Below are 21,654 nucleotides of genomic sequence, written 5' to 3' on the forward strand. Positions count from 1 at the left end.
TCTCTCTCTCTCTCTCTCTCTCTCTCTCTCTCTCTCTCTCTTTCTCTCTCTCTTTCTTTCTTCTTTAGATAAAAGTATGGCAATATTTCTACTCACTCACTAAATTCTAGAGCTGGCCTAAGCTAGAAACTGTCAACATCTAAATATCTTCTATTTCTACATGCTGGTACAAATTATAGCATCTTTCCTGCACAGCTTCTCTTATTTATTATTTTCTATGCTTGCTATCTACATAGCTCAGTACACAGTTATATATGCTATCAGGACTAGAGAATTTGAGCTCCTGCCTTCAGAAAGTTTATAGCCCAAGGCAGTTAGCAAGGTCAAATCAATACTTATCAAGTGACTCCTAATAAGGCCAATACAAACACATGATAAAAGCAATATGAGTATAACTAATAGTATGCAAGTTGCTCAGTTTTCTCCTTACACTGAAATATGCAACACTTAAGTGCAGAGAAATAATCTAATATAGGTTTATAAAGAAATAGAATTTCATTTATATTTCTTTTGAAAACCTCTAAATTTAGGTAGAAAAGTCATAAATATACTACTTAAATAATTATAAGACACTAAGGGGTTTATGGGAGTGCTTACCTGTTATGTGGGTGATTTTCACACAGCAATGTAAATTAATTTTCTTTTAAATTGTACATCGTAATTGCATATTTTTTCTACACATACACGTACATTGTTATAGTATTTTATTTATATGTAAATGCATTACCTGTCACATTTACATGTGTCATATATTAAATACATATCTGAATATATTGCAAATTTATCAGTCAGATGGTTGAGACATTTTAAGGGTGTTTTTTATGTCTTTTTTTTTTAAACCCAAATGTAATTACTCCATTATGGTTCATCGGTATATCTGGTATAAATATTAAGTAAAGAAATTATAGGAGCTTCTTAATATTGGTTTTCCTAGTGTCAAATTTGAAATGAGACTCATTAGACCTTAGGTGTGCCTAACACCAGAATGTGGTAAGAGGGACTGCTTTTATTTCTTAGAATTAACAACATAAATATTAGATTTTGTTACAGATAACATAAAAAGGTAACCTGTTTACAATTATCTCCACTAATAAAGCTGAATAAGGTAAGAAAAAAAAGTCCAAATGCATTTTTATAGAAACAGTAATTATGACAAACACTTGTGGATGGTAATAGTGTCTTTACTCCCTAGCAGTTTTCCTCCACAAGTGTACTAACTAGGAATGAATGCTATGTATACTACAGCAAAGGATTGACTTGAAATAGAAATTGATTCTTAACTGGCCTCTTTATCTACTTCTGTGACACCTCTTATATGCTAGGACTCTAAGTCCAAGACTTTCATCCTAAAATGTATGTGACACCAGCAGTAGGTATGTATGTGTGAGACCATGTGTGTGTAAGAGCATGTGTGGCGTATATGAGCATATGCAAATGTATATCACATATTTTCATGCTTTGCATATTTCTTGAATATATATTAATGATAATTAAAATAACTTTTAGACTAAAATATAAAAAATTAATGGGATGTAAATAAAATTATATTGATTTTTAGTATGAAATATGAGATTTCGATGAGATGTTTGAAAAATCCTACTAAAGTCGCACTAGAAAAGTCAATTAAACTGTTCAAAATTTTTATTAATGCAAACATAAGCAATTACATCAAAAAAACTGAAAATTTCTAGAGACACAGAACCACTGCTAATCAACGTTTTAATGCAATTTTAAAGTAAATCTCTAGTAATAGAAAAAGTGCAGGTGATAGGAAAGCTTGATAATTTTATTTGTGTTTGGAGAATTACCTAAACATTATATTTCTCAAAAATATAGGTAATAAAATGTAGAAAAGTGATTTCTCTAAAACCCTAGATTGTGATAACTACAATCTTGGATATTTTTTAAAGCCTTATGCTATTGGAAGAATGGGTATGGTGATTTTATTTTACTCTGTATAGATTGAAAAATTATTAGCAATATCATAAAAGGAGTATATTTTATGTTAAGTGTTCATATCACATAAAAAATAAAGAGGACATTAGGAAACTTTTGGAGGTAATGGATATGTTTATGGCATTGAATATAGTGATGGTTTCACAGGTGTACACTTATCTCCATTTCATCTCATTTTATACATTAAATATGTACTGTCTTCTGTAAAGAACAGGCCTTGTTATGTATCAATTTTTATTTGTACTCAATAAAGTAGTTTAGAAAAGTAGAAATCTAAAATGATATTTTTTTGCAAATAGTGTTGACACTTATGTAATATTTGCATAATTTACTTGAATAAATATGATATTTTTTATTGTTGAACTGAAATAAATTTTAGATGAGTTTAAAACTTGATTTATCTCGAATATATTATTTATCAATTCAGTTCTAGATTACAATAATGGCCCCTAAACCTAGTTCTCTGCCTCTGTATGCAATCGCTTATAGTTTATCATGAACTCTTCTATGAGAACTGTCTTTTCATGCATGACTTCTTTTCATATTATGCCAAGCTCAAAATCTTTGATATCCCATTATCTATGAAGACAGTAGACAGGCTTTCATTAACTTCTCAGTGCAACCAGATACTTATAAAATCTACATTTTACCTTCTGATAAAATAAGTTTTATAAAGAAACAGAAGGAGGAGGAAAAAGAGAAGGGCAAGACAGAGAGCGGGAAGAGAATGAGAAATTTAGCATATTCTGTATTATATCTGCTCTGGAAATGACTCTAGGTCAGTGGCAATGTAAATAAATAATACAAAATAGTAAATAATTAGAGATAAAATAGAAGAATGTAAGAATTCTGAGAAGTAAGAAACTCACTTCACATGTAGAAATATTGGGAACAAATTATCAGAGAAGAAGGAAAGTACTTGACAGAGTTCTATTGAAAAGAAAACAATGACTGGGTATGCAAAGGGAATGACTCTGAGACACAGAGGAGCAGTGTGTCACCCTCTGGAAATTATAGTTTGGTTCAGGTAGAGAAAAATCTGTGCTTATGCTCTGCACTGGAGTGGCAGGAGTCAGATGATGTGTCATTTTAGTCACATCTAGTGTGTTACATCGATGGCATTATGTATCATTTCAGTAGCGTTTCATAATCTTGTGGCGACATTACGGATCTGCATTTTTAACACATGTATTTGCAGGTAGTAGATGGATTAGAGTGACTAGCAATTGGAGAATGGCTATTAGAAAATAAGTAGCTAAAATATTTAGGTTAAAAATGATGAGACTCAATTATGTGGGTTATTATAGGAACAGATAAGTGGGGATCAAATTAATAGCTACAAATTATTGAGCACTTACTATGCTATGATAGCTAATTTTATGTGTCAGCTTAGGTACAGGTGACTGTTCAAATGTTTGTCTTGTTTTGAAAGTAATTTGTAGATGTCATTAATATTTACAATTGGTTGCTTTTAAGTAAAGAATAATATGGGTGGTCCTTATCCAATCAGTTGAAGGTCTTAACAGCAGATTTCTGAAGGATTTCTTTCTTCCTAAAGAACTGTAGCTCAAGATTGCAACCTTAACTCTTATCTGAGTTTCCAGCCTGCCAGATTGCCCCTGAGATTTTCACAAGTCAATTTCTCATAATCCCCTCTCCCCTATCTCCCTCTTCCTCTTTCTCTCTAGAAATACACATATGCATATGCAAACACTATTGATTGTGTTTTCTAGAGAATCTTGACTTGTGCTCATGCCCTATCTCATTTAACCCTAAAAAAACTGGGAGTAGTTATGATTTTCTTTCATTTTAATAAGAATAAACCTAAGCTTAGGGTTTTCAACCCTCCCTAAGTCACAGAACAAACAAACAGAAAAGGAATCTGGGCTTAAGGGAGGATTTATGATTCTGGGTATCATGTTGTAATCAGTGAAATGTTCTTCCCTTCTCAAGCTCGAACTTGTTCATCTGATTTTCAGTATACAAGGTAGGATTATAAATAAGTATATTTTATTTTTTATACATGAATTTATATGAATTCATATGATTATATGAATTTTCAAGTTGTAATACAATGAGTAATTTTATCTTTTATAAAACAAAGTTATTTTTGAAAAAAAAAACCATATCCTCTTAAGCAAGAAGCTTTTCAACTGAATAACATTTTTTCTATTTTAAGACCCGTCATTTTTTTAATAAAATATTTATTATAGCTAAAGCTGCCTTTTCTAGATAATGTATGTCATACTGTGTCACATTTTCCCCCCACAAAGTTTGCCATGTCCAAATTCCCTTCCCCCATATCAAGAGTTACTGAAAAATTCTGCATCTTTTGAGTTCTAACTCAGACCTTCTTTACTTATAAATTATGTCAATCTCTTACCTCTTTTCTCTACAGCCAGGGATTTCTTTTGTAGCAAATAAAATTAGAAACTGAAATTAAGGATGAGAAATTAATTATCCTTAGTTTATAAACACTACAGGACTCTTTGATTTTAATGCAAAACTAATTAAAATATTTCATGACTCATCTCTAATAAAATATCGCTGTTTGCCAATAGTTTAAATATTGACAAAACCTGCCATAGTCATATGAAATGGGCCATTAGCTATTTGTGGAGATACTTCCTTTAGTTTATATTGAATTTTATGTTTACATGCACACAAAAGGTAACCTTGACAAATATAGAATTTATCCCAAAGTTTTTCCAAAGGACTTTGGAAAATGCCATTACAAAGAGTTTAGGCTTAATCCTGTACAAAACTAGTGAAACAAAAATTCCTAAAGAAGATAAAATCAAATGATAATTTTAAAAGTTAAATAATAAAAACACCTGGGAAATACTATATGCCAGATACTTTTCAAAGTGCTTTATATTTATACATTAAAAACTAGGATAGTACTATTGGTAAAGTACTGCTATTATCACCATTTTAAAGATAATGAAACTAAGGCACATAGAGATCAGGTAATATTCTCAAGGTCAACAGCTAGTAAGGAATGGACCCAATCACCTGCAAAATGACGCCTATGAGAAGATCTACGTTTTTTATAACCTTTTAGTATTTTTATAATTTTCTCAAATATATTAAAGAATAGGGAATCAATAACAAATAGGAATCATTAAGAAAGTGTACTCAGTTAATACTACTTTCTTGAGGGTATCAAACTACTATTTTGAAATAAGTCTAGGTTCTTTTCAAGCTTGGAGAATAAGAGAGTCATTTAAAATCAATCACAGTTTTAAAGAATTTCAACAGGACTCTTCAGTGACACTAACATAAATTTATCTGGGGTTTCTGGGTTCTGGAATTTTGCGTGTTTGAAATTTTCCTCTAGCCTAATGAACCAGTTCTCTTGTTGACAGCATCAGAGTGAAACAAGTAGGATGAGAGCACCTGACTGCTTCTTGGTGCCCACTCACCACAGTCTATGAATACACTGATTCATGCCTTCTCCGAATCAAACCTGGCATCTTCATATCTAGCAGCTTCTGCTGCCATCTAGAAACAGTCCTATATAAGTATATCAAATACATTGTTTTAAAATTTCTCTAAATATACACATGATAAAAGTAAATGTACCATATATAATCTATGGTATCTGCATTTTGTTTTCCATTTTAAGTCACTGGCTTGTTTTCTTCATAATTATTAAATCAATTATTCAATCATTTAGCATGGATATGGATAGCAGTGAATACAATTTTCTATAGAATTTCATTGTGAAACATAACCATGAAGATGTTTAAGCAGCTTCAGGTATAATGTCTGGCAATTTAGTATATGCTTCTCTCAATATTTTTGGTAAACTTTTGTTTTCTCAATGTCCCTTTAGTCTGAATCCATAAAATCATGTTAAACATGTAGGGAATTAAAGACCTGGGATGACTAATTATTTTACAAGTGATTCTTTTCTATATTATAAGTAGTTTCTTATTTTAATATTACATTTAACACTTAGTTTACATATTTAAGCAACACAACCACCAAAACATAATGAAAGTTGTTTTTAGATGTGAAAAAAATATGTTTTTCCTTTTCTGAAATACTAATCTATTGCACAGCTGACTCTAAAAATATTTCTACACGGCAATTTATGTTTTAAAAAAATGAAGAAAATTTGTCATGGCAATTACTCCTTAACTCTTTTCTACCTTCATATTCTCCCTTCTCCTTTATCCAAATCAGTCTGAAAATAAAAAATAAAATAAAATAAAATAATATTAGTTAAAAAATTAAAATGTATTTAAAATTACATTATATAGAATGTAATATGAATAAGGACGATAAGGCCCTAATTTTACTGTTGATGAAAATAAGTTTCCAAGAAGAAAAATGACTTGGCCAACGACACACAATCAACCACTGGCAGAGACTCTATCTCAAGTATATTCACTCACAGAATATTTCAGTTTCCAGAAGATTTTCCTATAAAAAGAAGCATCATTTATTATTCTACAGCCTTCTTGTGATGTAAAATATCTAATACTACTTCCCTATTTCATTAATCAGATCAAGAAAGTATTTCTTAGATTTATAAAATAGAATAAAAATAATAATAATATGCATCTGATTAAAGAAAATATTTATATTTATCCAATAGTGATCATAATGAAATGTTGGTATAGATATTTCTATCTTAATATGAGGACATTGAGGCTCATGGGAAATAAGAAACACATCTCAAGTCAACCAGCTGTTCTTAAAGAAGCAATTCTAACTAAAAAAAAAAAAAAAGTCTAGAGGATTTTAACCTCTGTTAAAAAAAACTCTGTTAAGGGTTAGAGTTAGGGTTGGTCAATTAAAATTATTAATGGTAAACAGAATAAACATACTGATATGGACATCAAGATTTCAATTTACTGTAAAATTTATTTAACATTTTAAAATTCTTACTTTTCTGTACTTCAAATTATATAACAAAAAACTGATAGGAAATACCCACTATCATTGGGAAGGAAATAAAAGTCTTAAAAACATAATTGAAAGAGATCTAATAGGCACCTATAAAACACTGTTCCTATCATATGGAAAACATTTATAAAAGCTGTATTAAGCCATAGATCAAATTCTATCACTTTCAAAGTCACTATTATAAAAATTTGTTTCTAAATTCTACAAATTGCTTTAAAACCATTTCCACATTTTTGTAAATTTAAAAACAAACATAAGAATAACCCACATGAAATATAAACATATGAAAATTTTAAAATATTGAAATTAAATAATATTAAAATATTCTTAGACCTGTTAGATGAAGATTAAGCAAAATTTAGAGAAATTCTATAGTCTTCAGTGTTTATATTACAAAAGAAAAAGAGAACACTAACATTATGATAGAAAAGATCAAATATATTTAAAATTTGGCTTTTTGAAAAAACAAATGTAAAATTTATAAATATAGACCAAAGTTGATCATGGAAAAAGAGAAAACATACTTGTAAATATTAGGACAGAAGAAAAAAATACAACAAATGAACTATTAAAAGAATATAAAGAAGTTATAGAAACATTATGCTAAAAATTAAAAATTTAGTTGATATCAGTTTTTAGAAATGTATAAGTTACCAAAACTAATTTAAAAATAAATGTAAAATGTAATCCTGAATTGCAATGAAATAAATTTTTAAAAATCTTCTCACAAAAAAACCAACACTTTATGTAGATATATCCATAATATAACTAGTACAAGATTTTAATAAAATAGAAAGTATAAAACTTGGGATGGAAGAAACAATAATGTCATTATTAACAAATAATATGATAATCTGTAAAAAACAGGCATTGGTGAGGATATAAAACAAAGGGAATGAACATTTTGTTGCTAATAAGAGTATAAACACTATTTATTATTTATTTATTTAAATAATATTTTTTATTTTTTGATTATAGTTGGCATACATTATTATATTACTTTCAGATGTACAACACAGAGATTAGACATCTATATAACTCATGAAGTGATCATCCCAATAAATCTAGTATCCATCTGGCATAGTACATAGTTATTACAATGTTATTGACTCTATTCCTTATACTATACTTTATACCTCCATAACTATTTTCTAACTCCCATTTTGTACTTCTTAATCCCTTCCCCCTTCTTCACGTACCCCTCACAACCTCCATCCCATCTTGTAATAACTCAAAATGTTCTCTGCATCTATGAGTTTTTCTGTTTTTGTGTTTAATTTGTTCTTTAGATTCCACATGTACATGGAATCATATAGCATTTGTCTTTCTTTATCTGACTTACTCCACTCAGCACAATACCCTCTAGATCCATCATGAAGTATCTTTTTACATTCCTTTAGTTTTAGTCTGTGTGTCTTTCAATCTGAAGTGAGTCTCTTGTAGGCAGCATATGTAAGGGTCTTATTTTCTTATCCATTCATCCACCCTATCTTTTTATTAGAGTATTTAATTCTTATTCATTTGAAGTGTATGTTGATAGATATGTAGTTATTGCCATTCTTTATTCATTTTTTTGATACATATGTTTTTCTTCTTCTTAAAGAAGACCCTCCAACATTTCCTATAATATTGGCTTGGTGGTGATGAACTCTAGCTTTTCTTTGGGAAGTTCCTTATCTGTTCTTCAATTCTAAATAAAAGTTTTGTTGGGAAGATTAATCTTGGTTTTAGGTCCTGGTTTTTCATCACTTTGAATATTTTGTGCCAAGCCCTTCTGGCCTGCAAAGTTTCTGTTGAGAAATCAGCTGACAGTCTTTCAGAAGCTCCCTTGTAGGCAATTAATTGTATTTATCTTGTGGCTTTTAAGATTCTCTCTTTGTATTTAACCTTTGGCATTTTAATTATGATTTGTCTTGGTGTAGGCTTCTTTGGGTTCATTTTGTTTGGTATTCTCTGTGCTTCCTGTATGTCTATTTCCTTCATCAGCTTAGGGAAGTTTTCAGTCATTATTCCTTGAAATAGGTTTTCAGTTTCTTGCTCTCTCTCTTCATTTTCTGGTATCCTTATGATGTAAATGTTGTTGCACTTGATGTTGTCTCAAATGCCTCTTAAACTAACCTCATTTTTTGGATTCATTTTTCCTGTTGTTGTTCTGATTAGGTGTCCTCTGCTACCTCATCCTCTAAATTGCTAATTTGATCCTCCGCTTCATCCAATCTGTTGATTCCCTCTAATGTACTCTTCATCTCAGCTATTGTATTCTTCATTTCTGACTGGTTCTCTTTTATGTTTTTCATCTCCATTTTTGTATTTTCTATCTCTTTGTTAAAGTTCCCTCTGAGTTCATCCACTTCCTTTAAGTTCACTGAGCATCCTTATAAAACCAGTGTTTTAAACTCTACATCTGGTAGATTGCTTATCTCCACTTTGTTTAGTTCTTTTTCTGGAGCTTTGCTCTGTTCTTTCATTTGAGACATGTTTTTTTGTCTCCTCATTTTGGCTGCCTCCCTGTGTTTGTTTCTATGTATTAAGTAGGGCTCCTCTGTCTCCCAGTCTCCCAGTCTTAGTAGAGTGGCTTTATGTAGCAGGTGTCTTGTGGGGCCCAGTGGTACAGTCTTCCCTGCAGGAGGTACTCAAGTTGAGTCCTTTGTGTGGGTTGTGTGTGCCCTACTGAGGTAGTTGAGTTTTGGTTGCTGTTTGCATTTAGATGGGAGGGATGACCCTTGGCTGATTGGTAGTGAGGACTGACTGGTGAGGGGGGGACTTTATGGAGCAGATTCACTTTAGCAGGGCTCTGGTGCCTGCTCAGTCTGTCCTTTGAGTGTGTCTTCCTCAGATGCAGCCCTAGGTGGTGCTCCGGCTCCACTGCTGGTTGAAGCAGGTCACTGGGTGTGCTGGCTCAAGGGCCTCCTGGGAGGGGTTCAGCTATAGGCCAAGTTCATCCACAGCCTATGCACCCCTAGGGCCACCTGGTAAGAGCCACCAAGCAATTGCCTGTGCTGGGCTTATAGGTGCCTTGAAAGATCAATCCAGAAACCGAGGCTGGCTGCCACTAATGCCAGGCTTGGTGATGCTCAACAAGAGGTACAGGGCATGCTGAGGCCAGATGCTATTTGTTTGGGTTTGGTGAGCCTTTGAGAGATGTTAGGAAATTCCGCAGCGTGAGTCAAGATAGGCCATTTGTATGGAATAAACCACTGAAAGCAGCTTGGGTGGGCTCGCAAGTTGGGAGGGGCAGAGTCTCAGGGAATCACCTGGGCAGAGTGACCTGTGTTATCCAGCTTGATGGAGACCCAGATATGGCAGCTGCCTACATCTACACTCTGGGAGGAGGGAGTGCTCAATTAAGGAACTATAGATACTATCAGCACTTCTGTCTGGGAGAAAGCAGCCCCTCCGGCCCTCTTCCTGACACCTGACAATTCGGTGTCTCCCTGTTTATCCCTGGCATTTCTCATGCAGCTGCCCCAGCACTGGAGCTCAGAGTGACAGTCTGTCAGTAAGTCTAGGTGCAGACCCTGTAAGAAGAACGTCTTCAACTCCTGCAGCCCTTCGTCTCACTCAGCCACAACTTCCGCTGTTTTTTCACACTGGAACTCTAGGATGGGGATCCCAGTGTGGGGCTGAGACCCCTCGCTCCTCAAGGAGGGGAGAGGGTTCTGCAGCCAAGATAACCTTCCCAATTCTCTACTGTCACACACAGTTATGGGACTGATCATTTCATGCCTTTGCCCCTCCTACCATCCTTGAGGTGACCTCTTTTGTATGTCCCCAGTTGTATGACTTCTGTTCAGCCAGACCTCAAGTGACTCCTTGTAATGGTTGCTCTGTAGTTTCATTATAGTTTTGATGTGGTCATGTGAGGAGGAGTGCACAGCATCTATGCAATCTTGGCTGTCTCTCCAACACCCACATAATTTAGTAATCAATTTGGCCATGTTTAGTACATTTGAGGATGCATATGCCATATAGGCAAACAATACTGCTTATTGAGCAGTATTCTCTCGATGTCTTTCTATAGGTACCATGAGATATACACAAGAATATAGTGTTGCTCAAATTGTTTTATACGTCAATAATTCTTTTTTTGAGTTTGTGATAATTCCAAAATATGATACAAAAATTCTTTACTAAAAGAGTATTGTCAAGGGTAGACGTCTTAAATTTTTACCCTGAACAGTGCTTTAAAAATAAATAAAATTAACAACATTATATAATAGAAATGTCGCAGCACTAAGCCCTAGTATGATTGAATCTCTTCTAGGTTTCATTATTAATTAGCAGCTTAATCATACACTACTCTATTTCATATTTCTTTTGTAATTATTTGATAAAATACTAGTATTATTTGATATATACTTAAATTAGAATACTAAGTACAATAAGACAATTTTTACGAGGAAGTGGTTACTGTAAACATTTTCCATGGGACATGGCTGAGAGTACTTGATGCACACCAATGCCTGTACTTACCAGCTGCTGCCCTTGGACACCCCAGGCCGCATACTGCAAGATGGAGTCCTCTACTTCTGGAGGATTTAACTCCCAAACTTCCCTTGAAAAAAGGTAAATATTTTTACATGAACAAATTGACATCTATACCAACAATCTAGTTGGACAATTGCACAAGAAAACCAGAAAATCAAAGAACTTACCTAGTGTGTATGTTGTAAATCACATATGAAGCAGTATATGAATAATGAAAAATCTGAAATTAAAAAAAAAGGTTATTGACCATAATATGAAATAAAGTCTCTATCTAATGTTTATATGTGTTCTTATTAAAGTTCAAGAAATTCAAGAATTAGTTTTAGAGAAATCAAAGTGTGAAATATTCTAGTTTCGGAATTTATTACCTTCTCTGAGGTAATAAATTTACTACAATAGCTTCGAACTCTTTTGACCATCAATCATATCCATTCTTCAGTCTACTCTATACTTAGTATGATTGTGATTGTAATGCTACTTTGTTCAAAGTATTGAATAATTCCTCATTGCCTATAAAGTTCAACCTGTTTCAATGATGTTCAAGAATTTGGGTATTTAGGGTTCTGCCTGCTTTTCCATCCTTATCATCCACTAAATCCCTTTACTTAGTCTATCCTTCAATAGCATTAGACAAATTTCCCCCTGCATATCTTGAACTTTAATTGATTTTTTTTCTAGGACATCCTTCCTCCTTCCCTAACTTTGGAGGATATTTTCCATTCTTGTAATACAGCCTACGCTTAGAGCTTATATTGATCTCCTCAATTGAAATCCATTCCTCACAATTTACTCTGAGTCTTAGGACACTTCTCATCCTATAGTGTAAACTATATTACTATTTTAAGTACATGTCTCCTTTTCCCACGAGAATGTTTTCAGGTCTGTTTATGTATTATCTCTGCATCCTCCACATTACCTAATACAGTGCCATGTTTGTATGCTATATGCAATTGATATTTATTGAATAATGATTCTGATGAAGAAAAACTCATATATCTTGAGTATTTATTGGTGGAAACAAGGTGGGATACCACCACCCTCCTACTCCTTCATAGTAATAGTTTGAAATCATATATTAAATAGTTAATTGCAAGTATATAATCTTCAAGAGATTTTATTTTATTTTTAAAAATTTTTAAAAATATGGTTATATATTTATGTAATTTATAAAGTGATCCCCCTGATTACTCTAGCACCCATTTGGCACTACATATAGCCATTATAATAATATTTACTATATTCCCTATGCTGTACTCTACATCCCCATGGCTGTTTTATAGCTACTAATTTGAACTTCTCCATCTCTTCACCTTTTACACCTAGCTTCTCCAAACCCCATGCCCTCTGGTGATCACTAGTTTGCTCTTTGTATTTGTGTCTGTTTTAATTTAGTTTGTTTTTTTCTTTTGTTCTTTAGATTGCACATATAAGAGAAATCATATGGTATTTATCTATCTTTCTCTGTCTAACTTATTTCATTTTTCATAACACCCTATAGGGTGTTATGGTAAGATTGCATTTTTATGGATGAGAAATATTCCATTGTATATATGTATCATAACTTCTTTATATAATTGTCTATTGATGGACATTTAGATTGCTTCCATATCTTAGCTATTGTGAATAGTGATGCTGTGGACATAGGGGTGCACAGATCTTTATGAACTTGTGTTGCTTTTGTTTGGAGAAATAGCCAGAAATGCAATTGCTGGGTCAAAAAATAGTTCTATTTTTAATTTTTTGAGAAACCCCCAAATTGTTTTCCATAGTGGTTGTACTAACTTGCACTCCTACCAACAGCATGTGAGAGTTCTCTTTTCTCCACATTCTCACCAACACTTGTTTTTTGATTTATTGATGACAGCCAATCTGACAGGTGTGAGATGATATCACATGGTGGTTTTAATTTGCATTTCTCTAATAATTAGTGACCTTGAAAATCTTTTCATATGTCTATTGGCCATCTGTATGTCTTCTTTGAAGAAATGTCTATTCAGATCCTCCGCTCATCTTTTAATTGGATTGTTTGTTTTTTGTTGTTGAGTTGTATGAGTTCTTTATAAATTTTGGATATTAATCCTTTGTCAGATGTACCAGAGGCAAATATATTCTTCCAATCAGTAGGTTTTCTTTTCATTTAGTGGATGGTTTCCTTTGTTGTGCAAAAGCTTTTTAGTTTGATGTAGTTTGTTTCTTTTCTTTTGTTTCCCTTGTCCTAAGAGATGTATCAGAAAAAAATTACTAATAGTTTACTGCGTATGTTTTCTTCTAGAAATTTTATAGTTTTGGGTCTTAAATTTAAATCTTTGACCCATTTTCAGTTTATTCTTATGTATGGTGTAAGAAGATGGTGCAGTTTCATTTTTTTTGCATGTATCTGTCCTGTTTTTCTGACATCATTTGTTGAAGAGATAATCATCAAGATATTTTAGTACCATCTTATAAAGAACCCCGTTTCTTTTCATAAGGAACCTTCCCAAGGATCGCAACACCCATGATGGGGTGACACTAAATCCCAAAGATAGAACCATAGTGGATAATGCAAAAATATCTCTACATTTTGGTTATTATTAATTAGAGGTGATGAAATAGAATACAGAGTAAATGAGAAAAATTGCAAAAGATGGGAGGGAAAGAGAATAAATATGTTATATTTCAGTGGAAATTATTTTTCTATAAGCTATCTAGGTCTAGTGAAGGAATTGTTTCTCTATCCGGCTATATTAATTTATGTTATTATTTTCAGGATTAACAGAATTTATATCTATATTTCTATTTTCAGCATGCACTTATAAAAAGCCTTTTTTTATTCCTATAGTGCATATACATTGTACAAATATTATACACGGCCAATTAAAACTCTCTAGAAGTCAAACTGTTATTTCTTCTTACTGCAATAATAGCTTCAATTACATACGATTGGCCACATATTTGGTAAAGCAATACTAGTGTTCTCTCTTTGCATTGCAATTACAATTCTTTCCTCATTTGTTATAATACTGTGTTTTATAGTGAAGCTTTATTACTTTTAGAATAACTATTAAATCTGAGATTGCTTTCACTATAGAGTTGTAGAAGCAAAAATAATTTTTCCTGATGTCTATTTTAACATTCACATTGTATTCTATACAATTCCATATTGAATACAAATGTTAAACCTTGAATTCACTATGTTTGCTGACAGAGGTAAGAAATGTGACCACTTCTATAAACATTTTTATTTCATCTCAAAAACTTCTGTTGCCAAAGCAAATTGCCAAGTTAGCACTTGATCTTCAAAGCAGACAAATGTGTAAAAGATATTATGAGTAAAAGACTATACATCCCATCTGTTAATCATCTAACACACTGTACCTGAATTCTAGGCTCCCATCCATCATAGGTACTCTTTTAATCAAAGCAAGCCAAAACAATCACTGAGTCAAAACTGGTTATAATCATTGAGTTTTGGTCTCCTTCTACAATATTTGTTATAGAGGTTACTGGCTCTCCTCAATTCATGAATACAAAGGACGTAAATGTCTTCCAAATTATGTGATTTGGAGAGGGAGATACATAAATCCATTTTCTGTTTTGTAGTTCTTAGCTTGATACACCATTTGTCTCTCTCAGCTGGTATGTTGAGGTGGAAGACAATAATAAAGAAGTTACCTTGATTTGTCTGCAAACTCACAGCATGTTCAAGTAATACATTTCAGGGTTTCAGTTTTATTTATAGGTGTCCTACAAAATCAGCAGTTTGCCATCTACAGATAACTAGCCTTTTGCTCTTAGCTTAGAGCTCTTTCCTCTAAATACACTGTCTTTGATGTGTGTGTGTGTGTGTGTGTGTGTGTGTGTGTGTGTGTGTGTGTGTATGTACTCTCAGAAGATTGGAAATACTTCTTGTTTTATAACTTTCCATGATTAAAATAACATTCTATGTCTACAACAGAATATAAAAAGTATGAGATAGGAGGAATCTTAAACAGGGTTAGAGGTAGTTTTCTTTTGGTTTATTTGAGTGCATAAATTTGCAACAATTTTAAATGGGGGCTTTTTCAATGAAAATTGAGTTTAGCTTTAGGGAACATCTGTACTAAAGCACACTGGTCTAAACTCACTCTGTGTCAATTTGCATCTCTCTCTCCTCTCCTCACTCTCTCATTCTTTAATTCTCACTCCCTCTCCCCTTTGGAATGCATTTCCATTCTTTTCTGGCATCCTTCATTTTTTCTTATCCTAGGTTCCTCTGCTACATTGGTTAGGTAGGTCTTGTTTCATGGTGCGAGTATAAAATTGAAGTCACTAAAGGTTAGAAATAGTATTTTTCTTGTGATAAGTGGCTGCTGCATTATAAGAGCCAAACTAAGCATCTGATGAGATCCTTGGGGACAAAGGCATTTCACAGTCAAAAATCACATATTCGTCCCATCTCTGCAAATGATATTCCACTGCTTGTTACAGAATGTGAGTAGTTACAGCAGAGGTGGTGGGAGTAGGGGAAAACTAATATGTAATATGTAAAATCTTAATCAAAGCCTCCTCTTGGAAGTTGAACTTGAGATGTACACACATTTAATCTCATGATGCCAAAAGGTATTTTGGGGGCGGTATAGAAAGCATCATAAAATCCTGCAAAGCCATCTGATCCCCATCGTCTCTACATTACTTTGGGAGCCCCAAGAGGAGGATGATTACTAAATGATTATTACTGAGTAGTATAATCAGTTCTCATTATTTGCTGTAGTTATGTTCTATAAGTAATTGTATACACTGAGTTGGCAATATTGTATGAGGGCCCCTAGGAGGGATACAGGATTAGGTTCCTGTGAGCCTCTGGTCACAACATTTCCATCAACAAATCAATACATTGCCTTATTTCTTATGTTTCTTTTTGAAGTCACTGTATCTGATATTTAATATTGTTAATTCATTAGTATTTCACTCATGGCCAAAAGCATTATAATTCATGCCAGAGCAAAGCTTATCTAACACTAGTACTTTCTCTGTGTAATGCATCACAGTCTTCTTGCTCCTAGGAACACTAGACAACATTTCAGCACTACTCTTGAGAGTTATCTTAAATAGTAAAACCATCAAAAAAGCACCAACATGCAAGAAAACAAAATGATTACGAAAAAGACATTAATTTACAGAATGAAAACCTGAAACAAGAAAGCAGAATGTGGCCTAGTATGATCTCAGCTGGGAAAGTGTGTACCATGCAACTCAAATGTTCAGTAGTTCTGCACATGTCTATGTATGACTGAGAAAGCACAAAGAGTATTGATTTTGAGGTTACAAATAAATTTTAGAAAGCAGGCAAATTTGCGAATTCAGAATCTACAAATAATGAAGTTCGACTATAGTAGTAATATAGACCAAACCTGAAATGTTACCGGAAAAAGAAAAAGCAGTCACATTAAGGCCTGCCAGAACTTGAACACAAATGTAGAAGATAAACAGAATGGTGGAATACATGCTCTGTAGATGCAAACTAGCTGTATTCATTTATTTATCAAATGTTTGTTAAGCAACTTGTTTGATACAGTCACTGCACTAAGTATATGAAAAAGTGGTAAAAATAAAATTATTTTTTAAATAGAATAAAATACAACCGAGTATCAGTTAATTTTTATTCTTATCTGTCATTTTATAAACATTTATGGAATACTAATTATGTGCAAGTTCATAAGTTAAGTATCTTCCCAAATGCAAAGACCATAATAAACATGAGCCCTGTCCCCAAGGAGCTCTGATACAGTCAGGATGACAAGGTTAAGAAACATTACATTATTACAGGGCACTCCATTGTAGGTCATGGCTAAATCAGGACTCAGAGATTATAAATTTATAGGCTTTTCTATCATAGAGAAGAGTTGAATTAGGCATTAATGGGACAAATATAGCTGAGAAAAACGCAGCAAATGTATAAAATTTAAGGTAAGCTTATATATAACAATTTTTGAATTGAACATTATATACCAAACTCTTCTGAGTACTTTACATATATTATGTCATTTATTATTTAAAGCAACTTCAAGAAGTAGATGCTATCATTCATAATTCAAATGATAGGCTCTGGTAGCAACGGAAATTTAAGTAGGAGACAGAAACACAATTTGAGCCCATCTTTGTCTGAATACAACTCATGCTGTTACTTTATCTCTCTGTATTCTCTCAGGGAGCTAGGACTGGAAGCATGGCTCCAGCTTTGCAAAAGATTCTTTTCTGAAAGACTTATTAACCTACCATCCAAAGATTTATTGACAGGAGTAGGTGTGAATTAATTGTGATTACCACAGTTAAGAGAGATTTCATTTTGGAAAGATGATCTAATATATTAGATTAAAAATGTAAATCTTCCTCATTAGCTGTTTTTCACAATTGTTTCTTGGAATATCGGTTATTACCTAAGACATCTATGGGAATTCATGTCAAGAAGAGTTACACTTACAAGAAAAAAGAACAGGCTGCTTTAGTAATTTATGCTTAAACTAGAGGTTTATATGTTTGAATGCCAAGCCTTATTTTGCACTGCAGTTAAACTCCCGAACTGGTATAAACAGTATGTATTTTCATCGCCTGGAGAATATTTAAAGTAGGATTATGGATTTGCCATTGACCCCAACAGTTGGAAAAACTAACATATGAAAAAGCAAAACTAAGTAAAAAGTATTTATGAAAGAATGCCAGGGAGAGAAAGACAAGAGAGGCAAAAGAGTGTTTGTTTCTTTTGGAAGTAAGATGCAAAATTTCATTCTAGAATAATGGAATACCTTTTAAAATGAGTGACTAGTGATTCTGATGTTAAAAAAAAATCTTTATTATGTAGTGAAGAACTAGATTATCAGGTAGGGTACTCTAATGTACTACATACTATTCATTAAATTATAGGCTGCAGCTCTACAATTTAAGTATTTTATATAAAAAAGGAGGCTTTGTGAACACTGTGAACAAATATTGGTTGAAAGGGAAAATAAATATGGAAGGGAATTAAAGGTATAATTAATATTTGTCAGTATTTTAATCTACTTTCATTTGTTTTCTCCCTTAACGCTCATTATGAATTTTAAGATATTTTCCATCTAGGATACACAACTGGTAAAACTAGGATTGGAACCAAGATCTTACAGATTTCAAACATGCAAGTATTGTTTTAATGTGTTACCACGTAAAAGAACCACATAGGGTTCTTTCATTGCATGACTATTATGGTAAGTGGCAGACATAGTAAAATACTCAAAATGGGGAGATTAAATATAAATTCTGTTGAAGAAGATAAAGTTGAGGTGTTGCTTAAATTAGACTCTATTTATACCAAAATCTATAAAAAAAAATAATTATCTTCTTGCTAATTTAAAAAAAAAATTTGATGATCTGTCACAAAACCAATATATTCTGTTAGCCTATAGGCATCATGATGGCATCACTATACGGAACATAGTAAAGTTATATTTTTACTTTTTCTTGCTTTATTTGGGTCTGGTAAGCCTATCAATTGAAAAAAAAATAGGATATTGGTTTGGTTATTTTAGCATTCATAGTTTATAGCATATCACTCTGAAATAAAACATAATACTGTCAGCATACTATGAAAGCAGGCAACTTAAAAAGAGATTGCATGAGATAAACATGTTTTCATTTAATATATTTATTTTATTTAAGAAAATGGATGGCCGATGACTCCAGTCCTAAAAGCAGACAGCTCACCAAAAATTATCTAGGCATCATTTTTTTGTGTAGGACTATTGTGTCCAAGATATAATCTAAATATCCTGCATATTAATAATAGCATGAGAAGAATATACTTCATGATATAAAAGGAGATTTTTCAGTGAGCATAATAAAACATTTTCTGTTATAATCCTTGTTAGATAAATGAATGATCCTCATAAACAAAACTCCTTCAAGTTGTTCTTAGAATTCAGGATTATCTATAATGCAAAATTCTACTTCAAAGATACTCCATGGCATTAGTTTTTCAATTACTAATATTTAACATGTAACTTTAACCATAATATACAGCGATTGAAGTACCAAACTCATTGACAATGCCACTCTTTGTAAAAAATATTTTCATGTACAAGACTTTTTTGCATTAATTAATGCAAATGAGCTACTTTCACACTAATTGGCATTAAACTATTTTCTATGTACCATTATTGAAAATATTCTGTTTGATAATGTGAATAGCATTTAAAGGTCTATTGCTATACCAGTGGTGCAAGAAGGTTGTCAGTTTCCACTGATAAAATTAAACATCGTCTAACTACCTACAAACTATTTTTCTCTCTTGCATGTCAATGCAGAAATAAATATATTGCAAAAGGACAGAATGATAGACAAACTTTCAACCTTATCTTTAGTGCTAGAACTAGAAAGGCAAGGATGAAAATAACTGCTTCCACACAAAGGTATTCCCAGGCCCCCGTTAACAGAGCCGAGTATGTTCCTTAAGAAAATGGTTATTTCATTCCACATCAACTGGTGAAAAGGTTCTTTCTTCATTTCAATGGAATTAAGTCTTAGCTTGTGTTTTCTCCAGGACGTTATTTCAAATTTTAATTTACTCACCAGAAAAATGGAAAAGAAAATATTTTCAAATGTTTTGTTATAAAGGTTAAAGGACAAATTATATGAAAATTATTTAATTATTACATAAAACTAGACCAAAAGAATAGAACCAGAAAAACAAAATTATTTCAATGGCAACTTGTTAATTACTCTAATACAAATGGAGCAGGAAAAAAAAACCTTAAAATTAATTGTATAAAATTTGTATTACTCACTTTTTACAATACCATTATCCCCATAGATAATTAAGACTCACCTATATTGAATAATTTTTTTAATATTGGAAAAATATAATAAATATAATTTTCAAGAATGTATGATAATTATGTGACTACTTACATATTAATAGCTATTTAGGTTGATCATATTTTTTATGTAATATATAAAATGCTGAGATTATTTTCATTGCATATTTATGCATATCTTTAGAATATATATTCCCAGAAGTAAAATTTGTAGGTCAGAAGATATGCACATTCTATATTTTGATTCATATTACCAAATAATTTTGTAAAAATGTTAAAAACATTTACACTGCTGTGTGCTACACAAGTATATTTTTTTCTTTAATGTCAAAAACAATATTACTTACTGTGCTGATTTGAATTATTTGAATGGGAAAAACAAAAACAGATCTCATTATTTAGACTTACAGTTTAATTGTGATTAAGCTTAAATATCTTGTCATAAGCTTTTAATGCTTAGTATTTCTTCATTTGTGTCTTATCTATTAAAGTGTTCTCTATGGGGTTATTTATCTTTTTCTTGCTGATCTCTAAGCTATTTTTATATTATGAATTGTTACCTTGTTTACATAAATGAAACAAGTATTTTACCCAATTAATGCTTGCCTTTTCACCTTGTGTGTGTGTGTTCTACAAATAAATTTTAAAACTTTATATGATTATTTCTAAAAGTTATTTCCTATTTCAGATCTAGTAGCATATCAAGAAAAGCTTTAGTAATAACATTATAAACTTAAAACAGTAATTTCTTCTAATGCTTTTAAAATCCATGATCTCTTGAGTTCACCTAAAATTATGTTTTTTTTTAAAGTACAAATTCAGTTTTGTTTTGTTTTTTTTTTTATTTCCCAAATAACTGGGCAATTTTTAATACAATTGGTTCAGTAGTTTATACAACTTTTCTTTTTTAATTAAATTTATTAGGGTGACATTGATTAATAAAATTATGTAGGTTTCAAGTGTACAATTCAATAATATATTATCAGTATATTGCATTATGTGTTCACCACTCAAAGGCATTTGATTTTAATATTACTCTTAAATTCCACATAGAACTTCGATAATTTTCGGGACTATTTTGGTCTTATTTATTTGTCTTTTCCTGACTAGAATCACCACAAAACGACTTTAAAATCCATTTTAACATCTGAGATGAGGTCATGTTTATCTTTCTTGTGACATATAAACACTCTAAATCTTGACTATTTCAATGTAGGTTTAATATCCTGATTAAATTCTAGTTAAACTGAAAAGAGGATTAAATATTGTGGAATAAAAATTGTCCATTATCTTTAAAAATTTCTTGAGTCACTTATTAAAACACATTTTTATTGGTCATAAACATAACTTACTTGTTCATGTTTTTATTTAATATCTTCCATCATCAGAGTAGTGTGATACTGAAGATTGTGGATTGAGTGTGGATTGTTTGTCTGGCTAACTTATACAAACTTGGACAAGTGACATAACTGTTTGCCTCAGTTTCTTG

General features: G+C 32.0%; 1 protein-coding gene across 12 annotated transcripts in view; it reads right to left on the minus strand.

Moving 5' to 3' along the window:
• The window catches only part of DPP10 (dipeptidyl peptidase like 10), a 1,220,852-nt gene that overhangs the window by 118,093 nt on the left and 1,081,105 nt on the right, over nt 1-21,654 (minus strand). For 11 of the 12 annotated variants that reach the window (XM_006921020.2, XM_025039378.1, XM_025039373.1 and 8 more), the window contains 2 exons: nt 11,529-11,581; nt 11,347-11,428 (listed from right to left, as the gene is read on the minus strand). In XM_006921020.2, the coding sequence (XP_006921082.1) occupies nt 11,347-11,428; nt 11,529-11,581 (135 nt within the window). The remainder of the gene's footprint in view (nt 1-11,346; nt 11,429-11,528; nt 11,582-21,654) is intronic. The other variant, XM_025039377.1, reaches the window with a different exon arrangement.

This window comes from Pteropus alecto, unplaced genomic scaffold, assembly GCF_000325575.1.
Source record: "Pteropus alecto unplaced genomic scaffold, ASM32557v1 scaffold3, whole genome shotgun sequence".
Classification (NCBI taxonomy): Eukaryota; Metazoa; Chordata; class Mammalia; order Chiroptera; family Pteropodidae; genus Pteropus; species Pteropus alecto.